Source organism: Lampetra fluviatilis, chromosome 15 (assembly GCF_964198595.1).
Source record: "Lampetra fluviatilis chromosome 15, kcLamFluv1.1, whole genome shotgun sequence".
Lineage (NCBI taxonomy): Eukaryota > Metazoa > Chordata > Hyperoartia > Petromyzontiformes > Petromyzontidae > Lampetra > Lampetra fluviatilis.
In genome coordinates this window covers 4415744-4436662 of record NC_136289.1, presented here as the reverse complement: position 1 = coordinate 4436662, position 20919 = coordinate 4415744, and the positions used below count along the sequence as shown (strand labels likewise).

The window sequence follows — 20919 nt, the reverse complement described above, 5'->3', positions numbered from 1 at the left end:
TTGAGTCTCCAGCAAGAACAGTTACGACCATTCATGGGAGAGCACAACCTACACAGAAGTGGATATAGCAGAGCTACTGGAGAGAGTGGGATAACTTAATCTACGGAAGATAACCGCGCACAAATAATGGCGCACCCGGTGAGGGCGGGCTCATCGGTCAGCTGGAAGGATTTGCGATATGCGACGTTGCACTGCATGCAACGACGTAAGTGTAATCGTAGGTTGGGAAGCGTCCTTAGTATGAAATGTCAAGTGTTTTCCGAGTGTCATCTTTGAGCTTGCAGCATACCAGCCATTGAATATTACACAGAGCAGTTCGCCCTCTTTGGTGAGAAAAGCCACGGGGAAAGACTTGCAATGAATTGAAATAAGTTTTTATTCTTTTGTATTTTCACATTACAGATTTTACAGAGAGAGAAAAAAAACAATGACAGCTCCTCCCTTTTTGTTTATACACGTTTCAAAATATGTACAGTGTTTTAACTTAGTTACAGTTGCGTTTCCTCCTTATATGCAAGGAATCATACTTGTAAGGCGGTATATATTCTTTTATAGTTACAGAACATTTGCTTATTTTTTTAATTAAATGTTTTCGTTATGATAGACCTGCATTCCACTGACATGAGTTCACGACACAAACACGCTTATCAATTGGACACAACGCATGCCAAGGCCTTCAGTAGTGCAAATGAGGTCTGCTTCATCTAGCCTATCGAACACAACAGCATTTAAAAACCCCTCGGCGAGAATCTACAAGATAAAATTAATTAGTTTTTAAATAAAAAGGGAGAGAAAATATAACTACAAACTGACAGATATCTGAATGAAGCTGGCTAGGTTATAATATATCTCTGTACATATTAGCACTCAATAAGAGTTTTAGTTCTATTGGATGCTGCACTTTGCTTAGGATCTGTTAAGGTGTTCGCTGGTTCGTTACATACAGAGTTATTGGTGAAGTTAAATAATCCACTTTTGATTATAGATGTAGAACATTAAATCCAGAAGAACTACTTTCAAAACATTTAAAACAAAATTGTGCATATGTTTTTATCCAGTGCAGAGCAACTTTGTTTTGCCTTCACAATGAACACAAAACTATACAGACCTGGATTCTCAGCTGATTTCATGATAGTATCAATTAATATATGAAACTTGATTGTTCACGATATTTTGTTAGTAACTATTACATTCAATTGTCATTGGGCGGTACTATTGTAACGATGTGGGGCTTTAAATTAAATGGACAACTGATGCGTTTTTTATTTACAGAAACATGGGCAACAGCAATGTGTAGTGTGCTTTTCAGTGGATATTATATGTTCTGTGACATCTATCAACCCGTAGATCATTATCCTCTCTAAAAGCACACATTTTACAGTGACTGCAAGTATTAAATTATGAAAAACAAGGATCACCAGTTGCTCCCTCATGCAACCTCCCCCTTGAGTTTTAAGCTAAACCGGCGTGAACAAATACTTGCAATATTGCTCATAAGTGGTACATACACATATATGAATGCAGTAATTGTAGTTTATTATTAGAGAACACGATTATCAATGATGTAAGCTCAAATCGTGATTCTATATAAATTCAGCCACTTATCCATCTGGGGACTATAAAGTACCACTTTGTTGGAAGTCAACAGTGATTGTTTCATGCAGATACCGGTGTCCAACACGATGTGGAAATTCCACCACTTGCAGCACCGGCGCCAATGGATACGAGCACTACCAAGTGTTATTTGGACCACGAAGGCCCTAATTGACAACTGTGAAAAAGAGCCATATAGGCTCATCGGATTCCTCCAGTATAAATACATATTCTGAATTGCCTTGATTGTTTAAATAATTGCTATCGTTATTTAAAAGCAACAGCAAAAACACACTTTGGATCATCACAAGATACCGATGGCAAGCTATGAGAATCCAGATCTATAAAAAGTTCGCGTCCCAATAGTACATTCAGCAATGCTTTAAAAATGTTGGCCACATGCATTTGCGGAGTCAAGAGACCACTGCATAACATAGTAGCCTGGCGACCTAAACAATACAACTAAAAAAACACATGCTTGAAAAACAAACATTGCAAAAAATATATAGCCTCTGTGGGCAGTCTTGTTTTGCCAAATCTACCACTGCCTTAAAAGCGATTCATAGCAATTTTATATATACTAGCTTCAACATAAATAATCCCTTTTTGCATTGATGAATCATATCACAATTGAACAGTGTAGAATGGCAATTGCAGTAGAAATGATTTCCTAGGCATGCCTTCGCTAAATGTCATTATTTACTCAATTTGAATTATAACGTCGTGTCCCCACATTCCATCAATTAAGAGTTTTCTGAGCATGGACATGAAAAAGCGGGCTAGCGCTTCAACTAATTCAGTGGCAAATTGCGCTGGAGAAAAGAGTACACAATGTCTCAGCCTCAATTCTGGTGGTGCTGGCCGTGCGACCCGGCTTTTTAAAGAGTAAAATAATTGGCTCATCTCTACGATGACTCGAGCGAGGCATGTAACGACGGAGTATTTAAACCTTCATCAATTGGTGGGACGCACTCGGCCTCCTTAGCCTGCCTCCTTAACCTGTCGCGGCAACCTTTAGCCCACAACCGCACGCACATGCACGGATTAACACACGCACGCAAATGCACAAACACATGCATACACATAAGCGTACACGTGCGTATACGAACACTACGCTCCGTATAAGATAAGCAGTTTTTTTTTAGATGTATAGGGCACCCTGTAACCTGAAAACATTCTAAATATACAATACATCAAGACGTGATAGTACTTCCACTATTGTTTTGTGGCACGTATGCAGCTCACATGTGTATGCTTACATAACCTCATTTAGGCCTAAAACTACTTCAAGACAGCAAGCACTAAATACAGAGTTGTTTTCCAAATGTTTTTAAAGCACCAAATTTTGTGCGCAAGGAATTTATCGCCACAATGCCTCAAATACCTTAAGCATCAGTTAAGTGTAATTGTTTTATAGCCCTTATATAATACAGTGTGATAACAAGCAGCTCGTGATTTTTAGAGTAGTCTCGAAGATCATGCAAAAAATCAAAACATTCCAATCATAACCACACTCTTTACCATGAATATTCTATGCTGTAAGGCATTGTTCTGTAGGCATCACCGACAACACATGAGCCTTCGAAACCATTGATTTCACAAGCAAGCAACCAGAAAACGATCAGGGAGCCACTTAAAGAGATGTGACTCAAAAACAAAACAAATTCGTGCAACAAAAAAGAAGCATACAACAAAGACCCCTTATACCCCCCCTCACCCCAAGATATTTTATATCAAAAAGCGTATTAATCATAATCTATTTTGATTTTCCAAAAAGTTAAATATGCATGGTGACTTGCGCATCGCATTATGATTGTTGTAAAATGTTGACTTCTCTTGACACCAATCGGCATTTTTTTTGTGGGGGAGTTGGGGCAGGAGAGCAAAAACATTGAAATGTCACAAAATAAAAGTTCCGTGACCGTGATGAAGGTGGCTTTGAATCGTTTAAAAGCAGCGAGAGAGAGACGGCGTGAAATGTGGTTACATCGACACACGGCGAGAGGAAGCGAAACGACTTGCGCAGAAATGATGCTCTTTGTTTGACTGCACAACTGAATATTGGTGGGAAATGTGTTATCATTTTTTGGGGGGGTAATTAAAGTACAGTGTATCCACTTTGGTGTATCTTGGGATGCTGGGCAAAGGGGGGTCCATTCTGTGCAATGTATTAGGCCCGAGTAATAGTTATATGCAAGTATATATATAAAACAATCTACTGTGCATACTTGAACACAGATACACGTATAAACACACGCACATATATACATGTATATATTTACACGCATTTAGTATCGTCTCAGTTGAAGCATCATCGCCGCTGAACTTTTGGTACAAATGCTGCAGCAGTGCAGCCTGGAAAAGGATTACGCACCTGGTCACCAGTCATAAATGAAGCACTGCATGCAAGGGTTACACGACCACGGCTCTCGCCATCCTGGTGGTTCCGTCAATGCATCATTCACAATGAGCACGATGTGCGAGTAATTGACGCCTTGGGCACGTGGGCAGTTTTGCACGGAAGAGTATAACATAGGGTTAAGTTCAGTGATTACAAAACCACATCATCACTCGCAAGACCAAGAGGAAACATTGCGCTTTAAATTCGTACAGTATTTGATTAGAGCTCTTTTTTTTGTAAAGCTACAACACAACATATGCATATAATGTAACACACGTGTGCATTTAGGTATATATATAGTCTACACTTGGGTGTACATATACAAGTATATATACATACACAAATATATACACACACATACTATGCATATATGTGTAGATGTGACAAGTGGTGGTGGTGTGGTGGTTAACTGCACTACGATCCTGGTGACCTGCGTCCGATTCCCGGCCGTGTATAAGGGTCGCAAGTGTTATTTGAGTGGATCATGGATGTTTACCAGGTTGCCTAAGCCTTAAAAAGTAGCATTCAACGCAGTATCTAAATATCAGTTGCCCGTCGCACCAGCCCGTGCGCAGTTGCCAGCCTTAGTAGGACCCTGGTCTCTGTGGAGGATCTTGTTATTAACATTGTACATTTGCAAATGACTAAACATTTCCGATAACGTGAACCAATCATTACTCTGCGGCAGAATATTAATTTCGGTGAAGGATGACTTCCACCGTCATTGCCCCTAACCCTCCTTTTTTTTAGATTTAGACGTAATTTTAAAATTATCACAATTCAATTGAATCGTAAAAAAAATACAAATTTGAATGAATCGATGCGTGGTGATCAGAGAACGAGGTGCTGTGGACTCTAAGTAAAACAGACGGAGTTTTCCCTTTAATGCTCTCCCACTGCGCATCAAGTGCTTGCTTGTGCCAACATGATGCTCAAGTTATAACAACACCACTAATACGAGTCGTTTGAACTATTTGCAACCCTCCTCTAAGCTGTATTACCGTAACTTTCAGAACGTCCTTATGCTGAGTGCCAGTGTCAATGTGTGTCTGGAAACACCTAATTTGTTTGGTTGAATGAGAGAGTTCTAACTTGCTGACCCACCCATACTGGACATTTGTGAAAAAGAGCTTCATAGCTCATCGGATTCCTTCTGCAGTCTAAATACAGATTTCGATGATTCGATGCAAATCTGTTTACTTATTCCATGATTAAAGCATAATTATTCAATTTCAGCAGGGTTTTCCTGCAACGTGCCGTGCATGCGGTTTCCTGTAAATGTACCAACCTCACGCACCTCCCTCCCCAAAAAACCTATACACCATAAAAAAAAGAGCAGACCTGCTTACGCAATCATGCACATGCACACAAGTGCAGGTGTGCATACCACACACGTGGGTTACATGTGAAAATAAATCGGTGTCTAATTGAGCAATGTGATTAATGCAAACATGCGGTATATCTGTAATGTAATCTGAGAAGCCGATTACTTCCACGATTACTGTGGCTGAACGTACAGTAGGTTCGTCGGACACTGAAGACGTTAATCTCGGTGGGCTCTGTGGTTGAAACGATTGACTCACAATTGGAAGGGTGCGAAGTTAAAATCTCGGTCAGGGGTTGAGTTAGCCCAATACCTCTCTGGGTCGATAAATACTGACCACCAAGTATTGGGAAGTCAACAGTGGTTTGTCCTATATCAAGACTGCCTCCCGTCATAGAAATGTGTAATTTCCACCAATGGCTGAAGGTCTCCAACAGTGATGAGCATTGCCCAATGCTCGTAGAGCGACTTCGTTCACCTCAGAAAGTGTGGCACTAAACCGCAAATGTAAGCTCGTTGTGGTATAACCCACATAAATTGGCTTCTGCTGTCCTCCACATTATCCTCAAACTGCCGACAAATAATTTCCCCCTTTTTAGGAGGTTTAGGCATTTTAAAATTCTCAAAAATTAAAGTAATCATAAAAGAAAGCAACTCGTACATGCTGAATAAAAAAAACTGAAAAGAGAGCAACAGCATTGGATCAGGACTGCAACATAAGGTGGGGGGGGGGGGGATGGGCTATTTATCCCGAGCCTCACACGTAAGATGACCTCACCAACGAACCTGTATTTTATGTCGCCAATTAATAAGGGTGCCCCCCAATGTCGCCTTCCAGCCTGGACCTCAAAACCTGGGAGCATCCAGCCACGGGATCAGAATGGCCATGGGATCATCGCTGCCCGCCTTGGGAGTAACGAATTTACATCAAACAACTAACGTGTTACTCCCCGCCGCAACACACGGGCCGAAGCGGAAGATTCTCAGAAGCTGGTGCTCAGGATCTGCTTGTTTCCCGAGGGGCCGATGAGACAGCCAAGAGCCTGAGCTTGCCGGAGAGCCTGGCTCAGCTGCAGGTTGATGGCGGTGAGCTTGGTGCACGCCATCGTGAGGTCGTGGTTGGAGCCCACCACGGCGAGCGCCCCCGTCTGGCCAAGCGTCTGGTGCCGGAAGTAGATGTTGAGCAGCGTCCGCACCATGTCATCCTCCGAGCGGCCGAATATGTCATCGGGCCACGTAGACCTGTTGCAAGCACGGTGGGGGGGGGGGGAGGAGGAAATATGTTTTTGGTGCATTCAAGTGCGTTACTTACGCAATCGCTTAATAATTTACCAATTTGTGAAATTAATTGGACAAGTATATCTACAGTGTGGCCCCCGAAAGTCAGAGCCCACGGGGTTATTAAGTTAATTTTAACACTGGAATTAAAATGTTTAGTTTATTATTTAAGTTCAGATTGCATCTATCATCATGGTTACTATCGATTTGTCTTTGTCCCATGGGGTTATATCAAATCCGTCGTTGACAAAACTCGACCAAGAACCCTGAATGCATTGAGACGAAACAAAATTGATCAATGGTCAAAGATTACATCTGGAATCATACAAAAAATCAACAGAAAATGCATGCATTCATGTGAATAGAAGTCAATTTGTGCATTTGTTAAAATAAATATAAAAATCCTGTGTCCTGACTTTTGAGCCACCCTGTATATATGTATAAAACATCTCTGTTCAGTGTCTCCACATACAGCTGACATGTTTTTTGGTCTTGAAAGGCAATAGGCCAATAACTAACAAAAATGTGTTATTTGTAAGGGTATGTGCAGACAGAGAATGTCGGTCTGTTGACATAAATTGTTACCCGTAATTCTATTCCCACAATGCTGTTAACTCTTCATAGATGTCTGGCGAGCGTGGAAGAGTAGGAAACATTCTCTCAGCAGCAGTGTGTGACCTTTTATCCATAACGCTCTACAACAATGCATAATACACGTAGGCTTTCGCGACCAATATTATTCATAATAAACGTTTTTGGGTTAGATCGCGTTATTTATAAATGTGTTGTAGCCCTCCCATCACCCGACACGGCCAATCAGTAAAAAAGTGTCACGTTGACAAAGACAAAATAGTTCACTACTTTAGCCCACCGGTGTGTTGAAGAGTGACTCATTTAGAAATCACTGTACCTGAATGGGTTAAATGACGTCACCCTGCTGCTGCTCTATTTAAGACCGGGAGCAGGTGGAGGGCTTCACTATTCTGGCAAATTGCCCGATGATGCTGGATGTAATTACCAGTGAAACGTCGTACTCAAAAATTGTAAATGTTGTGGATTCACTCTTCAACACACCGGTGGGCTAAAGTAGTGAACTCTTTGACTTTTGTAAACGTGACACATTTTTTACTGAATGGCCGTGTCGGGTGGTGGAGGGCTACGACACATTTAATCAATCATTGTGCTGATCTAATTTTTTTTTGTCTCTGATCACAGAGTAGTACTTCCATATTCGATATTTGAAGTCTTGCAACAGGAAATCTGTTGACTTCCATGAAATATGTTCTAGTTTGATTAACTTGTGTGGGCTGATGTGATTGTCAAATGTGTGCACATTGAATAAAATAGCCATAATTAAGTTACCATTTAGACAAATACGTTTTTAGTTCACAACAATCGCTCTGCGGTTTCGATGAGCACTACCTTTGGGAAATCAACATGAATTGTCCTACAGAGAGATTGACCCCTACCAAAGATACGTGGACTTTCGATCTTGGGCTTATAGAGGTCACCTATAGATTTATATTCCACACAAAGCTATTTCAAGCAATTGACAAATACAATATCTCTGTTAGCAACGAATAACGACCACCTGAATCATTACTTTGCCATTTATCTTTCTGTTATAAAACAGCATAAAACAAGTGAACACAAGCTTCATTTAAATATATAATTGCAAGATACGACAAATATATACGTCAACTTTTTTTTGAGAACAAAAATGTCAGTAACGATATCAATCCTTTCACACAAATGCCATTGTGGTTTTTTTTGTCCTTTTCACCGGCATAAGAACAAGCGCATGCTGTGACAGATGCACTTTTCGAGTCACAAAACATTGTGAAATTAGTTTTTTGGGCTCTGAACAGTTACACGGATGAATAGAAAAGAGCGCACAAGCAGGATTTAACAACGCAACACACACTCATTCAACATATCTTCACCAAAATCTATTTGCTGCTCCAATCCAAAGTTCACAGCAATACACATTTGATTAACGTCATACCGAGAAGAGCAACATTACATTACACATATTTCTTTAAAGTTATGAAGACGATGGATATACGTATGTGTACAGCCACTCTTGTCAATCGACTGGGCAGTGCGAGTTATTCTACCATACTTCACCAAGCTGAACAGTCCAGGTTGCTGAAGGTGGGGAGGATGGGGGCACATAATGCGAGGACGAGAATGGATTTTAATCTAGATTTTAAGTTTTCGTGACTGCAGGGATCCATACTCTTTGGTTCTTTCCGTAAAGTCACGTAGATATAAAATAAAATAATTCACGATGTTTCAGGCACAACACAAGCATCCGTCATCAGGTGGGACAACCACAGCAAGAAACAATTGCTGAAGTGTTTCTTGCTATGGTTGTCCAACCTGATGACGGACGCTTGCGTTGCGCCCGAAACGTCGTGGTTTAATTTATTTTGTTTTATTTTATACCTACGTGACTTTACCGAAAGAACCAAAGAGTAAGAATGGATTTTACTGCACTATGCTCTGTTACCCAGATAACACGGTGGGGTCCATTCACATCATCCAAGCACAATCCAGACTCACACCTTGCTTAGCTTCTGACATCCGACAAGGTCAGGTACATTCCAGGTGATTTGGTCAAAAGGTAACGGCGTTCGTTCCATTTGAATGCCAGAAAGGAGGGGTTGCATCACCTGAAGGACTGAGTGAGGACCAGGGACCTTTTAAGTTCCCAGTTTTTCAGGCACTCGATCAGGCACTGGATGGCCGCCTCGGGGCAGCTGCAGGACCCTTCCGGCTGCTGTGGAGCCTCGGCCCCCTGGCCTCCGCTCTCCGCTCGGCTCTCCCCGTCTGCCTCTCCCGTTTGGCTCACGGAGGCCGCCCGCAAGCCCACCCTCAGCCTCTCCATCTCCTCGGACATGTCGAGCAGCTGACAGGACAAACAACAGAAGTTTAGCCCCAATGAACCCCTATTGAGGCCAGAATGACGCAATCTCAAAACATGTCTCTGTATCGCTTGCATACAACAACCAACTGACAGCAACAACTTGATTACATTTTCTTTTGTTAAACTGTGATGGTGCCTTTTGGGACAGATTCGTGCCAGAATGGTGTTAATGAAAAATAGATTGATTTGACTGAACAATGGTCTGCTCACCACATAAATGTAGAAGAACATAACAAGTAGGTTTTGCAGCCGATATTTTAAATTAGAATTGAGCTTTTGGTCAGGCCACAAAATGATCTGGCCATATCCGTGATATTAGAAACCGTGCAGCTCACCGTTGAGTTGAAAAACAATCCTCACAACCCAAATGTATCAATGAGACATGTGACGTTGCGCTAAATACAACGTTACGCATCATCAGGGCAAAAATCCAGACATTACTAATCCATGCAGATGCTCTGACTGCTCACTCTGACTTTCGCGAGTGTTACATTGACTTTGTAGATGGATGTGGAGCGACCCGCAAGCTCTCGCAGCGGCTTGTGGCTAACAACTGAACAAAGACGGTCACCGCATCGCGCGCTTTCAGATGCGATTCTGCGGCCGTCTGTAACATTCTTCTTTCCGATATTTGGAGGCCACTGGGAGCGATGCACTTTTAAATCTAGAGTGAAAACAATTTTTTATACAATAGCTTTTTGCACTTAGTTTGTTGTCCTTCCACCACACCTCCAATTATCACGGTTGGCTATGTACGATGCGAAAGAAGTTAAACGTGCACACACACACGTAGAAATCGGCAAGACATTTGTTCCATTCGCTGGGAGCTTCTTCAGTTCCTGAGTGACATGTCGTGTACGTCGGTTTCCGAAGAAGCTCCGAGCACATAGAGCGAAACAATCTGGACCGTCGTCTTGAATGGCACTAAGGTACGACCCAAAAAAAACACAAAGACAAAAACCCCCCAGTATAAACTCAACAGACTGTTGGGGCAAGTTCTATTAGCGAGCACCTTAGAAGGCACGAATGGCACACGAGGGAGGTGAGTGGCGAGCACCTTCCCTGGCTGTCTTTCTCCCTCGTGGAAATGTTTTTTACACATCGCACTAGGTACTGATTTGAGGCTGATTCGACCTAGGGGAGGTCCAGGACCGGTTCAGATAACCGTCATTGGTGTTGGCCATGAGCGGGAATCGAACCCGGGTTTGACCGATTCGTACAGCAGTGCACATGCTAACCGCTACACTACCGCGCCCCACAACAACAACAAAACGCACACACACCAGAGAGGGCTGCGCCACATCGCCCAGTGGACGGCGCACGCTCCTCGGTGCTTCTAAAAACAAACCGAGCGTAGGTCGCGGCGCATTACCGAGGGTAACGACCGCACGGCTTCCACTTGGCTGATGAGCTTGCAGTAAGCCTGGAAGAGCAGCAGCAGCTGGAAGTGCAGCTTGTAAAGGCGGCGACAGAGCTCGAGACGCTGGGCGTGCCCGGCCGTGGGCAACAGCGGCCGCGGAGCGAGCAGGGACGCACGGCGGTCGTGGGGGTCCAGGGGGGAGGGATGCCGGGACGGAGGCAAAGATGGCGAGACCAGGGGCCGGGAGTGAAGGGGCAGCGGGGTCCAGAGAGGCAGGCAGAGGCGATGCGGGCGAGGGAGTCGATGGGAGTGGAGAATCGTAGTGGGAGAGATGTTTAGGGTTGTGTGTGGTGGCAAGGAGGAGTTGGATGAGGAGGGAGCAAGTAGGTGCCAAGTGAGAGGATAGTTGGGGTGATGGATAGAGAGAGAGAGAAAAGAATGGAGGAGAAAGTGTAACGTGGATAAGACAATGCGAGAAGATAGATTGAGATGGACGATTGCAATCGGAGGTGAATAAGACAATAGAGAAATATTCAATAACGGAATAAATTGAATAAGGCAATTGGAGATGAATAAGAAAATGATAAAACACAGATGATTCAGAGGACAAAGAAAGACGAAACAATAGAAGCAATAGAAGATTAATAATAAAATCGAAAAACAGATAAGCAAAGGAGGTTTTCGAGTAGGAGATAGAGGGATGTAAGGAAGCAGGTTCAGGAATGGTGAGGAGTTGATGATGGAGTTGGAGTGAGCGATACAAACAGGTAGGGAGTTTGGTTTTTTGATGCACGATGGCAGGAGTAGGATAAGAGCAGAGGATTGTGGGAGAGATTCAGAGACAGGAAGGAGAGAGAAAACAATTTTATTATTGGTGAATCATTTACACATCATTCCACACAAACTGAAATGTCAAGTGAAGTCATTGGAGGCCCTGAGCAAATCGTAAACATTTCACATTCCAAGGACCTGGGCCAGCCTCTCCATAGGACAACCACTGTTGACTTCCACAAGTCATTGTATCAAGGCAGGAGGAACACTTTCCTGGATCGACCCCCGACTAGGATTTGAATACAAATATAATGCGTGAGCAACAGAACATAAATGCATAAGAGGAAGAGAAAGCAAAGTGAGACAACAAAGACTGTGGCTGCGATTGGTATACGCTCGCGCTGGAATAGAGCGAGAATTCATGCACAAGTATTCCCATCCCATCCGAGAGCACACGCACGACAGGGTGCGTGTGAACGAGTGTTACGTTGATTTGGACGATGAGCAAATGTGGACGCGTGTTTGGACTGCAGATCGAATGGAGGAGGTGTTATCATCAGCAACTTACTGCTAGTGTTTCCATTTGCTAAGCAGGCAGGAAAGTAGGAAAAAGGAAGAGGACACACAGAAAGAAATGCACACAGACACGTGAATGAGTAGTGGTTAGAGATGCAAAAACACGCACACACGCGTGTGTCAGTGTGTGTACACACAGTAATTACTTTCAGAAGGTTTAATTGTGTTGGACAGCATGCATGGGTGAGTTCATATTTAAGGTACATTTTGTACAAATGGATGCATTAAGCCCATAACGATTTTAAACAATCTTGCCAAGCTAAAAAAAAACCATTCAGTCCCCAGCCACGTTTTAATGAGAAGAAAGTTAATTTCATAAAGGGTACACTCAGCCCATTGATTAACACATACACAGCACTTGAATTTAGTTTTCAGGCTAAAGAGCGTAGAATAATTTATGTTACAGAAATTGCTGAGATTGTGGAGCAACGGGAACTTACAATCCCATACTCGTGACAAATAAACATGCATGTGAATATCCCCTTGTCGGCTATACTGAACCTTTTTATTAAATGCAAAGGGTGGAATGGCGGTGCACAGTGGCTAACACACTCGACTAGAAGCCCGGTGACCAGTCAGTAAGACGCTGTGGGTTTACTGGTGAGTAAACCCACAACATTTCACTCCCCAACACACAACCGGTTTTGTTTAAGTGACAAACCTTTTGTAATTGGATGTGTCGGGGTGGTGGTGGGTCAACAACACGTTTATATTTACAAGATCCAACCCAAAATAACTTTTGTTATGAATAATATAGGTCGCGAAAGCCTACGTGTTAAATACCCACAAGTCGACTAGTCCACAGCGGTTCCCAACCCGTGGTGCGCGAGCCCCCCAAGGAGGGATATACAGGCGCCCGGGATGTTTCTCGGCGGTCACGCAAGGGGTCACTCGGCCGTGCCACTCCACGTGCGTGCACTCGCAAATCCTAATCTGTTACGTGGGATTAGCTAATCGTTGTTCAGGTTTTTAACGTCGTACGTGTTGAGTGTAGAATGTGTTGACGTGTCAATTATTTGAAGTATACAAATAATAAATAGAAAATAAACCACTTGGTTTGTTTAAGTATATATAACGATATGCTGGCAGGGGTACACCGAGTGTTGAGAGGTCAGGTAGGGGATGCATAACAAGCAAAAAAGGTTGGGACTCACTACCCTTGGTACTTGCATATCCTCATCTTCAACCGTTGCCTGAGAACATTTGTATTTTTATAGCTTCATAATTTCATTATCACAATTGTACAATGAAAACAATTGTTGCTGCTGTGTGCCGAAGAAAATTGGGCAATTGCACGCAATTATCCAATCTTGCCACAACCGCCTTACCTTTTCATCCAGGGAGCTCCTTTGGTGCTGCATCAACATCTCTGGGTGCATGGCCTCCTCTGAAGGGAATGTTCTCCGACACTCTTCCAGCCACTGCGGGAGACGGGGGGGGGGGAAATGTAGCAACAGGAGGCGTCCAATTAGAGATGGCAGTGTCTTCTTGGCACAGCGTGGAGACATCCAAGTCAAAATGTAGGCTTTCATTTATACTTTTGGATTTTGTTTCCCCCATGTACCTTTTTTTGGACCCATTGCATATACGACAGTTACAGGGGAGAGACCACTCAGCAGGGAGGGGGGGGGGAAGTGTGGGGGCCATCTGAGGGTTGTGTCCTCTGGGCTAGCGACTCTCCCAACAGGGAATTTATTCACACGAGGAGGGCACATATTCTGGTTAAGTAGGGTGGGGAGCGGGGAGGAGGGTAGCCAATTGGAGAAAAAAAATATATATTCCCCCACGCATGTTTTAAGCGCTGGTTTGAGCATGGGTACCATGGTGACAATATGTCAATTACCTCGCCTGGTTTACAGGAGATCGTGGGTTTGATCCAGAGCCTGACGCCTGCTGTATATTTGGAGTTTGCATGTCTCTCTCTCTCTCTCTCCCCATGGTCATGCGGATTTTTCTCCGGGTTCTTCGGTTTTCCCCTCCACATTTAGAAACATTCGAGTATTTGGCTGCTATAAATGTCCGCATGATAAGCCACTTTGTTGACCTATAATTTGTGGCCAGGTCCCTTATGAAAAAAAGCTTTATAGCTCAGTGGGCCTTACCTAAAAAAATATTTAAAAATGTTTAGTTTTAATTTAGATCGTGCCATTGTAAGAGATGCCGCTGGTGCAAGTGTGGCTTATAATGTACACAGCCCAGACGAAATTACATACCCGGCACAATGTGCTGTGGTGTGTTGTTATACACTCATTTTTTCTTTGACACGTACATTTACATCCATACCAATCAAGTACATTGTGCCGAATCTCTGCATTGTACACCACCTGTGCTTTCCCGCATCAAATTGGCACTCTGGGCTGAACTATTTTTTAGCGAGTCGGGGTAGAGGGGGAGGGGAAAGGCAGAATAGGGGCGGGAGGGCGGTGGGGAGGGTGGAAATGGAATGGCAAAGCACTGTCAGGGGTCTGGTGCGTGGCACAATGTATTTTTAAAAGGCACCTCCCTCCATGCACGCACCTGCTTGGTGGTGTCTCGCCGGTTGTTGTATGTGTCGAGGTGTTCCTGCAGCTCAAGAACACTGAACTTCAGCTTCTCCAGCAGATTACAGGACACCAGCTAAGAGGCAGGCACAGCACGGGACATAACATCTCATTCACGTGTTTTTATCAAAACGAATCAGAAAAGTACCATCAAGGATCACAAAGTAGGAATCTGAATTAGGCCTAATTTTGCAGGAGGCACAATTAGAAGTGTGTAATGGGAGAAGCTGTAAATGTTGGTGCCGGTATTGAAATAGTGACATAAATAAGTGGCCACTGACTACACAAGCCAATGGTACAACCAAACGCTGATATGTGAACACACATTACTCACATACACGCATCCAAAATACCTACATACGATGTACATTTTCTAATACTCTGAGATTTAGGTGAGATTCATTACCATCTTTCTGAGACCTGCAATCTTTAATTTTGAATCAGGTACAAACTAAACTTTTTATTTTACCAGGTAAAGCCCACTAAGCTATATAGCTCATTTTCAGAAGTGACCTGGCCACAAATGATAGCTAATCGGAGTGTAAAACCAGAGGACCCGAAAAAAAATCCACGTGACCACAGAGAGGACATGCAAACTCCAAATATAAAGGCGTCTGGATCAGGATCGAACCCACAAACCCCTGTATGCCAGGCGAGGTAGTAGTTGACATCTCGCCACCGTGGTTCCCCAAATACAGTAAAACAACAAGCCTGTGCGGCAAGAGAATCCTAGGACTCGGGAGGTACAGGCAGATATGTGAAAAGGTTGGATGGGAAAACATCTGCAGAATATGACAGTCATAACGACTCGCAAATACTGGACTGGAGTGTGGCACATTAAAATGTAACTATCGATACATAGGTGGTAAGGATCAAAGTTACAAATCACGTTTGCAAATGTGTTTGTATCCAGCACTAATCTTCTGCTTCAGGATATATTTTGAAGGAAGGTTTTTAAGAACACCCGTTCGAAAACTAATAATAGACATACACACAGCAGAAGCAGACATCAGCTGTGCGGGTGGATGGAGGGGGTAAAGACAAATATCCCCCATGTAGCCTTAACAGACTTTAGGAGCAAGTACTGTTCATGAGCACCTATGAAGGCTGATATGGCACACGAGGGGGTGGGTGGTCAACACCACGCCCGGCTACCTCTGTCTCCCGAGTGGCGATGTTTACACACTGCACGAGGTACTAATTTGAGTTTGAGTCGACCGAGGAGAGGCCTATGACTGGTTCAGATAATCGTCACTGGTGTTGGCCGTGAGCGGGAATCAAACCCGGGTTGCTGGGTTTGTAGCGCAACGCACACTAACCACGACACTGCCGCTCCCCCACAACGTACATACACGCACGCACGCACACACACAAGCATACACACCACCGCTCCCCACAGCCGAGCGGGTGGATGGACAGGGCAGCAGAGACAGAGAGTGAGAGGGAAACGCACGCGAGGGCGGCCACTGGCTCACCGTCTCGGCGTCGACAAACACCGTGGGGCACTCCGCACAGGAGAGCAGAACTTCCAGGGAACTCGTGAACTTTGAGCCGATCCCATTCAGCCCCTCACCCAGGTAACCGGCCACGTCGTTGGTGAGCAGGCAAAACTTGCTCTGAATGCTCTGCACACCACACGGTAAATGGAACAGGGTGGGGGAAGGGACGTTTCAATAATTGCAAAACTGTCCTTTTAAGGCAGTGGTTCTTAACCTTTACTGCACCCCTTTGGTTCTCAGCAACAGCATCTTGCACCCCCCAGGTTAAGAACCACTGCACTTTAGGGGCAACTGAAAAATGTACGTTGCGTTAAATGTCTCCCAAATGCTAGGATGATTACTGCGTGGAATAAGACTGCCACTGTGTCACGATGTTTCTGCATTTAGATTATGTATAGGTTACAATTTACTCCAGAGTTGTAATAGTGTCATATGTTTTAACATAAAAGATGGCAATAAAATCAAAATTGCATTGGGAAATTATCAGAAATTTTATCATTATGCATTGCCCTTTGAATCCACATAAACTAAGACAAACGTAACAGCGCGTTGATGGTTGTGCACAGGCACACATAACCAACACATTAGCCATTCATATTTCATGTGTTTAGTTTTTTAATCATTACAGAACTGCGTCGGCAACACAATTATAGCATCCTAGAATTGGTTGCCACTTGCCCTGATCTTCCCATTATCATCCCCTCTTTGAAGTCGCTGTTCTGGGATATGTATAAGTGTTCCAAGGAAATTGGCCATCCCGTATTTTGTCAATTGCGTAACAACAGCACCACTGGAGACAATGCATGCACATGCAGTTCTACCCTTTTCCGGTATTGTAAGATATTATTCTTTAAACAATATATATGTGACAGTCAATATAACACAGAGACTTTCGCGACCGATATGATTAATAATTTTTTGGGTCAGAACGCGTAAATATAATGGCACATTTCAATTTACGTGATCTAACCCAAAAAATCTTTACGACGAACATGTGACGTTTTTGTCACCTTGGAGGTGGCAACCCTAATCCTCCTCACGGCTTTGTGATGGCGGTGCTGATGGGGGCGGGGGGGACGATGTGGACACCTGGAAGAGGGCCGAGAAGACGAGGAAGGTGTAGACGGCGCAGGAGCCATCAGCGTCGGCCATGAGCTGGGCCAGGTGGCGGCGCCACGTCCCCTCGGCGTCGTCGCACGGCGCCGGGCAAAACGCGGCAAGGATCGCCGAGAAGAACGGAGCAGGTGGCGGCGGTGAGGCTGGCTCGGGCTCACTGGTGGAGCGATCGCGACGGGTTTTAAGAGGAAGCAGGGAAGGCCAGGGTGGTGTGGGGGGGGAGAGTATACACACATGAAATCGGTTTCACGTCTAAACAATCTCGCTGAAGCAACGTGACTCAAGCAAGGTTTATGTCAGAGGGGGTGAACCTGATAGTGGAACATGCGAATTACGAGCACATGTGGTTTAAAGAAAATTATCATAAAGGAGGAGAGATACATTTGACGGTTACATAATGGTGGTGTGCGAATGCCACCTCTCACACTTCACATGAGTAACACTACTCTTTGGTTCTTTCAGTAAAGTCAAGTAGAAAGAAAATTTATTCAATAATAATAGAATACGACGTTTCGATTGCAACACAAGCAACCGTCGTCAGGTAAGAATGAATGAGAAAACAAACATAGTAAACTTGGAAATATAATGCAATACAACACAGAGAGTCGGCTAACACAACAGTCAACACCCTACCAGGTTGATTACGTTCTTCCAAAGATTGCTAAATTTGAGAAAAAACACAGACATGGAGACACATAGACATACACACAAGCAGAGAGAGATAACACAGAGACACACAGAGAGACACAACATAGACCAACAGAGAGACAGCGCCTCTATGTCGAGGCCTTAAATAGAGAGAGGGGGGGGGATTGGTGTAGAGAACAATGAGAGATTTGTGTGGAATTTCAGACCATAGCGGCCAGAGGAGAGACAATGGACTTATAAACAAACATGACAGGCGCGTGCACTCACTTCCACTGCACCGACTGGCTTTCATCGTCGTCATCGCGGCCGTCGTCGGAGTGGGGGGAGGCGAGGAGGTTGTCGGTAATGTCGTCAGCGGGATCGCCGTCGCACAGGAAGAAGACGGTGGGCTGGGCGGTGAGGGACTCCTCGCTGTCCACGGCTTGCTCCTCCCGCTGGGCCTTATCGCAGGCGTCGTCGCAGGCCGCCTGCGGTCAAGAGGTTCCGCGTTTAATTAGTTCGTTCGATGCCCCCCCCCCCCCGCCGCACCTCCGATCAGCACGTACGGCGTGAAAGAAGTTCAATGTACGTACAAACATGACCATTGTCGCCATCCCTCTCCTGGCTATCCGTTAATGCCAATTCAGTTGAAAAAAAGTCGAACTGTCTCCCCGCTCAAATGAGAAAAAAGGGATTTCACTCATTTTTGTTGGTCACAAAAAGGTGGCCAGTGGAAATTCTTTGAATCCTATGGCAGGGGCCCATCTCTCCAACACATGACCAATGTTGACTGTGCACAACATGGTGCTCGAGATCAGTTTATGCTTCTACGCCAAGTATTCCCTTAGGGAAAGTTATCCCAGGGTGAGGTCGAGGAAATAAAATTGTCTTTTTGCCCAAATGAGCATGGGCTCGTACTAATCCCCATAGGTAGCCCTGAGCCAGTGGTGTAAATTAAAAGTTATAGACTGAGCAATCATTGTAAAGATGTCATCAACCACTTTGGGTCATGACTTGATTTGTGTTTTCTTGTCAACCTCCACGTCAGCAGTGTGGGTGTGTGGAGCGAGGTGCAATGCTTTGATTGGTGTAGACCTACTGCCGGTGTCGGAGCCTTCTCCTACATTAACATTAGCTGCCCCGCCCATCTCTAAACCTTTATAAACAGCTTTCCCTCAGAAGCTAACCTCCCTGTTCCTGATGACGACCGCTTGTGTTGCGATCAAAACGTCGTGATATTTTTATTTACTTTATTTTTATTATTTTATTGTTATTATTTTTTCTATCTACGTGACTTTACCAAAAGAATCATAGAATATTAAAAGTTAATGTTTACTTCCCACAAATTGGCACTCATTTCATGAGCTTAGAGGGATGGACCAAGTATACACCCGAGTAGGATTTGAACATGTAACCATCCGATTGCAAGCGCGTGTTTTTGAACAGCGAGCTACTGAAGATCCTCTTGATTAATGAGGGCACACCCACACACTACACACAAAGGCAGTGCTGTTGCACCAACGCTATGCCCCACACTTGCAATGTGTGCCATGCGTACAAACAAGCTTTGGAAACAAGAGCACCGCAATCGATGCACACATCTAGGCTCGCTTGCATTACTCACAAAGCAAAGAAACAGACATACACAAACACTTTATCTTTCCTTAACCCAGCTCGAATATCCGAACGTTAAACAGGCACTGCCTCATTTATCACACCGAAAGCTTTAAAGAAAGAGAAGATTAAAATAAGCCTGTAAGCTCGCATGCTATATTTCTATCATATTTAGTTTATTTTGATATCAATCAATTACAATTAATTGGGCTGGGTGGCATTTTGGCAAATGTCCTTGATTCACAATTAGAAGATTGTGAGTGCAAACCCGCAGTGGATCCGACCCATTCAAACTCTGGTGCTAATTATATGAGCACCATTTTCGTGGAAGCCAACTACAGGCAACCTATGGATAGACTGGCCCATGTCATGATAATGTGGAATTTCTACCACTTCCCAAGGGCTGCTGACAGAGAGGAACGTCAACCTATAGCTTGATAGGGCAGGAAGAAATGGAGATTTTTTTTCTCCCCCCATTTAGAATTTCTGGCACATGGTAACCTCATGGTGAATGACGTAGGCAGCTTCCGTAACAAAAGACTACTGTGCTCATTCCTCCACAAATTGATGGGCAGTTGCAGAAATAAAAATAGCATATCCATGCAAACAGACTCAATTGGCTCGCATGCCAACTGCTAGGCCATTCAGCCACCCTATATTTGACAGTACGTCGCTGAATAAAACATAGCATTTCGTTAGCACTTTAAAGCTTCAACGTGTACAATCTATGCCAATTTTAAAAGGGTAAATAAAAAAAGACAACAACCCAATCATTTTATGCCGAGTCATGCAAGCTCCCAGTTCGATTCCAATTTTGTTTGAGCATGCAACTCCGAAAATGTATCTGGGCAGCACTGAAAGAAGCAAAAATGGCGTGGATTAAACAATACCAACCTTTACAGAGGGCTTCGTTGAAAGTTGCAGGTTTTGGAGAAAAATTCTGTAGCTTCAGGTCTTCATTGGGTCGATTAGAGGTTCGTTTGCAAATGCAGCTGGCTAGCTTTTTTTTTGCACCAATCATGCAAGCTCAGAGTTATGCAAGATTTGTATCGATTACAAAGAACCACCACCCGAGGGAAAATCAAGAGGTAGGCAATAGCTTTTGATCGACCCTCATTCTAGGCCCTTTATGCATGGGGTTTGCATGCATACAAAAAAAATATATCCCAGAGACCAAAGTCTGAAGATATGATTGGGTTATTTTTAAACAGCCGAGGGTGAATTAAAGGCGCATGGCTATATGTTTTGGCTCCATGGCATATTTGTTTAACACCTAATAACAGATATATTA

The 20919-nt window shown here is 43.9% G+C and overlaps 1 protein-coding gene across 17 annotated transcripts in view; it reads right to left on the bottom strand.

Moving 5' to 3' along the window:
* Nucleotides 1–358: 358 nt before the first annotated feature.
* Nucleotides 359–20919, bottom strand: part of LOC144936108 (protein furry homolog-like) — a 267791-nt gene continuing 247230 nt past the window's right edge. For 11 of the 17 annotated variants that reach the window (XM_078862979.1, XM_078862980.1, XM_078862964.1 and 8 more), the window contains 9 exons: nt 18303–18502; nt 17361–17544; nt 16248–16397; nt 14750–14848; nt 13561–13653; nt 12225–12242; nt 10898–11119; nt 9272–9507; nt 359–6560 (listed from right to left, as the gene is read on the bottom strand). In XM_078862979.1, coding sequence (XP_078719105.1) covers nt 6302–6560; nt 9272–9507; nt 10898–11119; nt 12225–12242; nt 13561–13653; nt 14750–14848; nt 16248–16397; nt 17361–17544; nt 18303–18502 — 1461 coding nt within the window. In that variant the 3' untranslated portion in view covers nt 359–6301. Of the gene's footprint in view, nt 6561–9271; nt 9508–10897; nt 11187–12224; nt 12243–13560; nt 13654–14749; nt 14849–16247; nt 16398–17360; nt 17545–18302; nt 18503–20919 lie in introns of all 17 variants that reach the window. The other 6 variants (XM_078862970.1, XM_078862981.1, XM_078862967.1 and 3 more) reach the window with 5 other exon arrangements.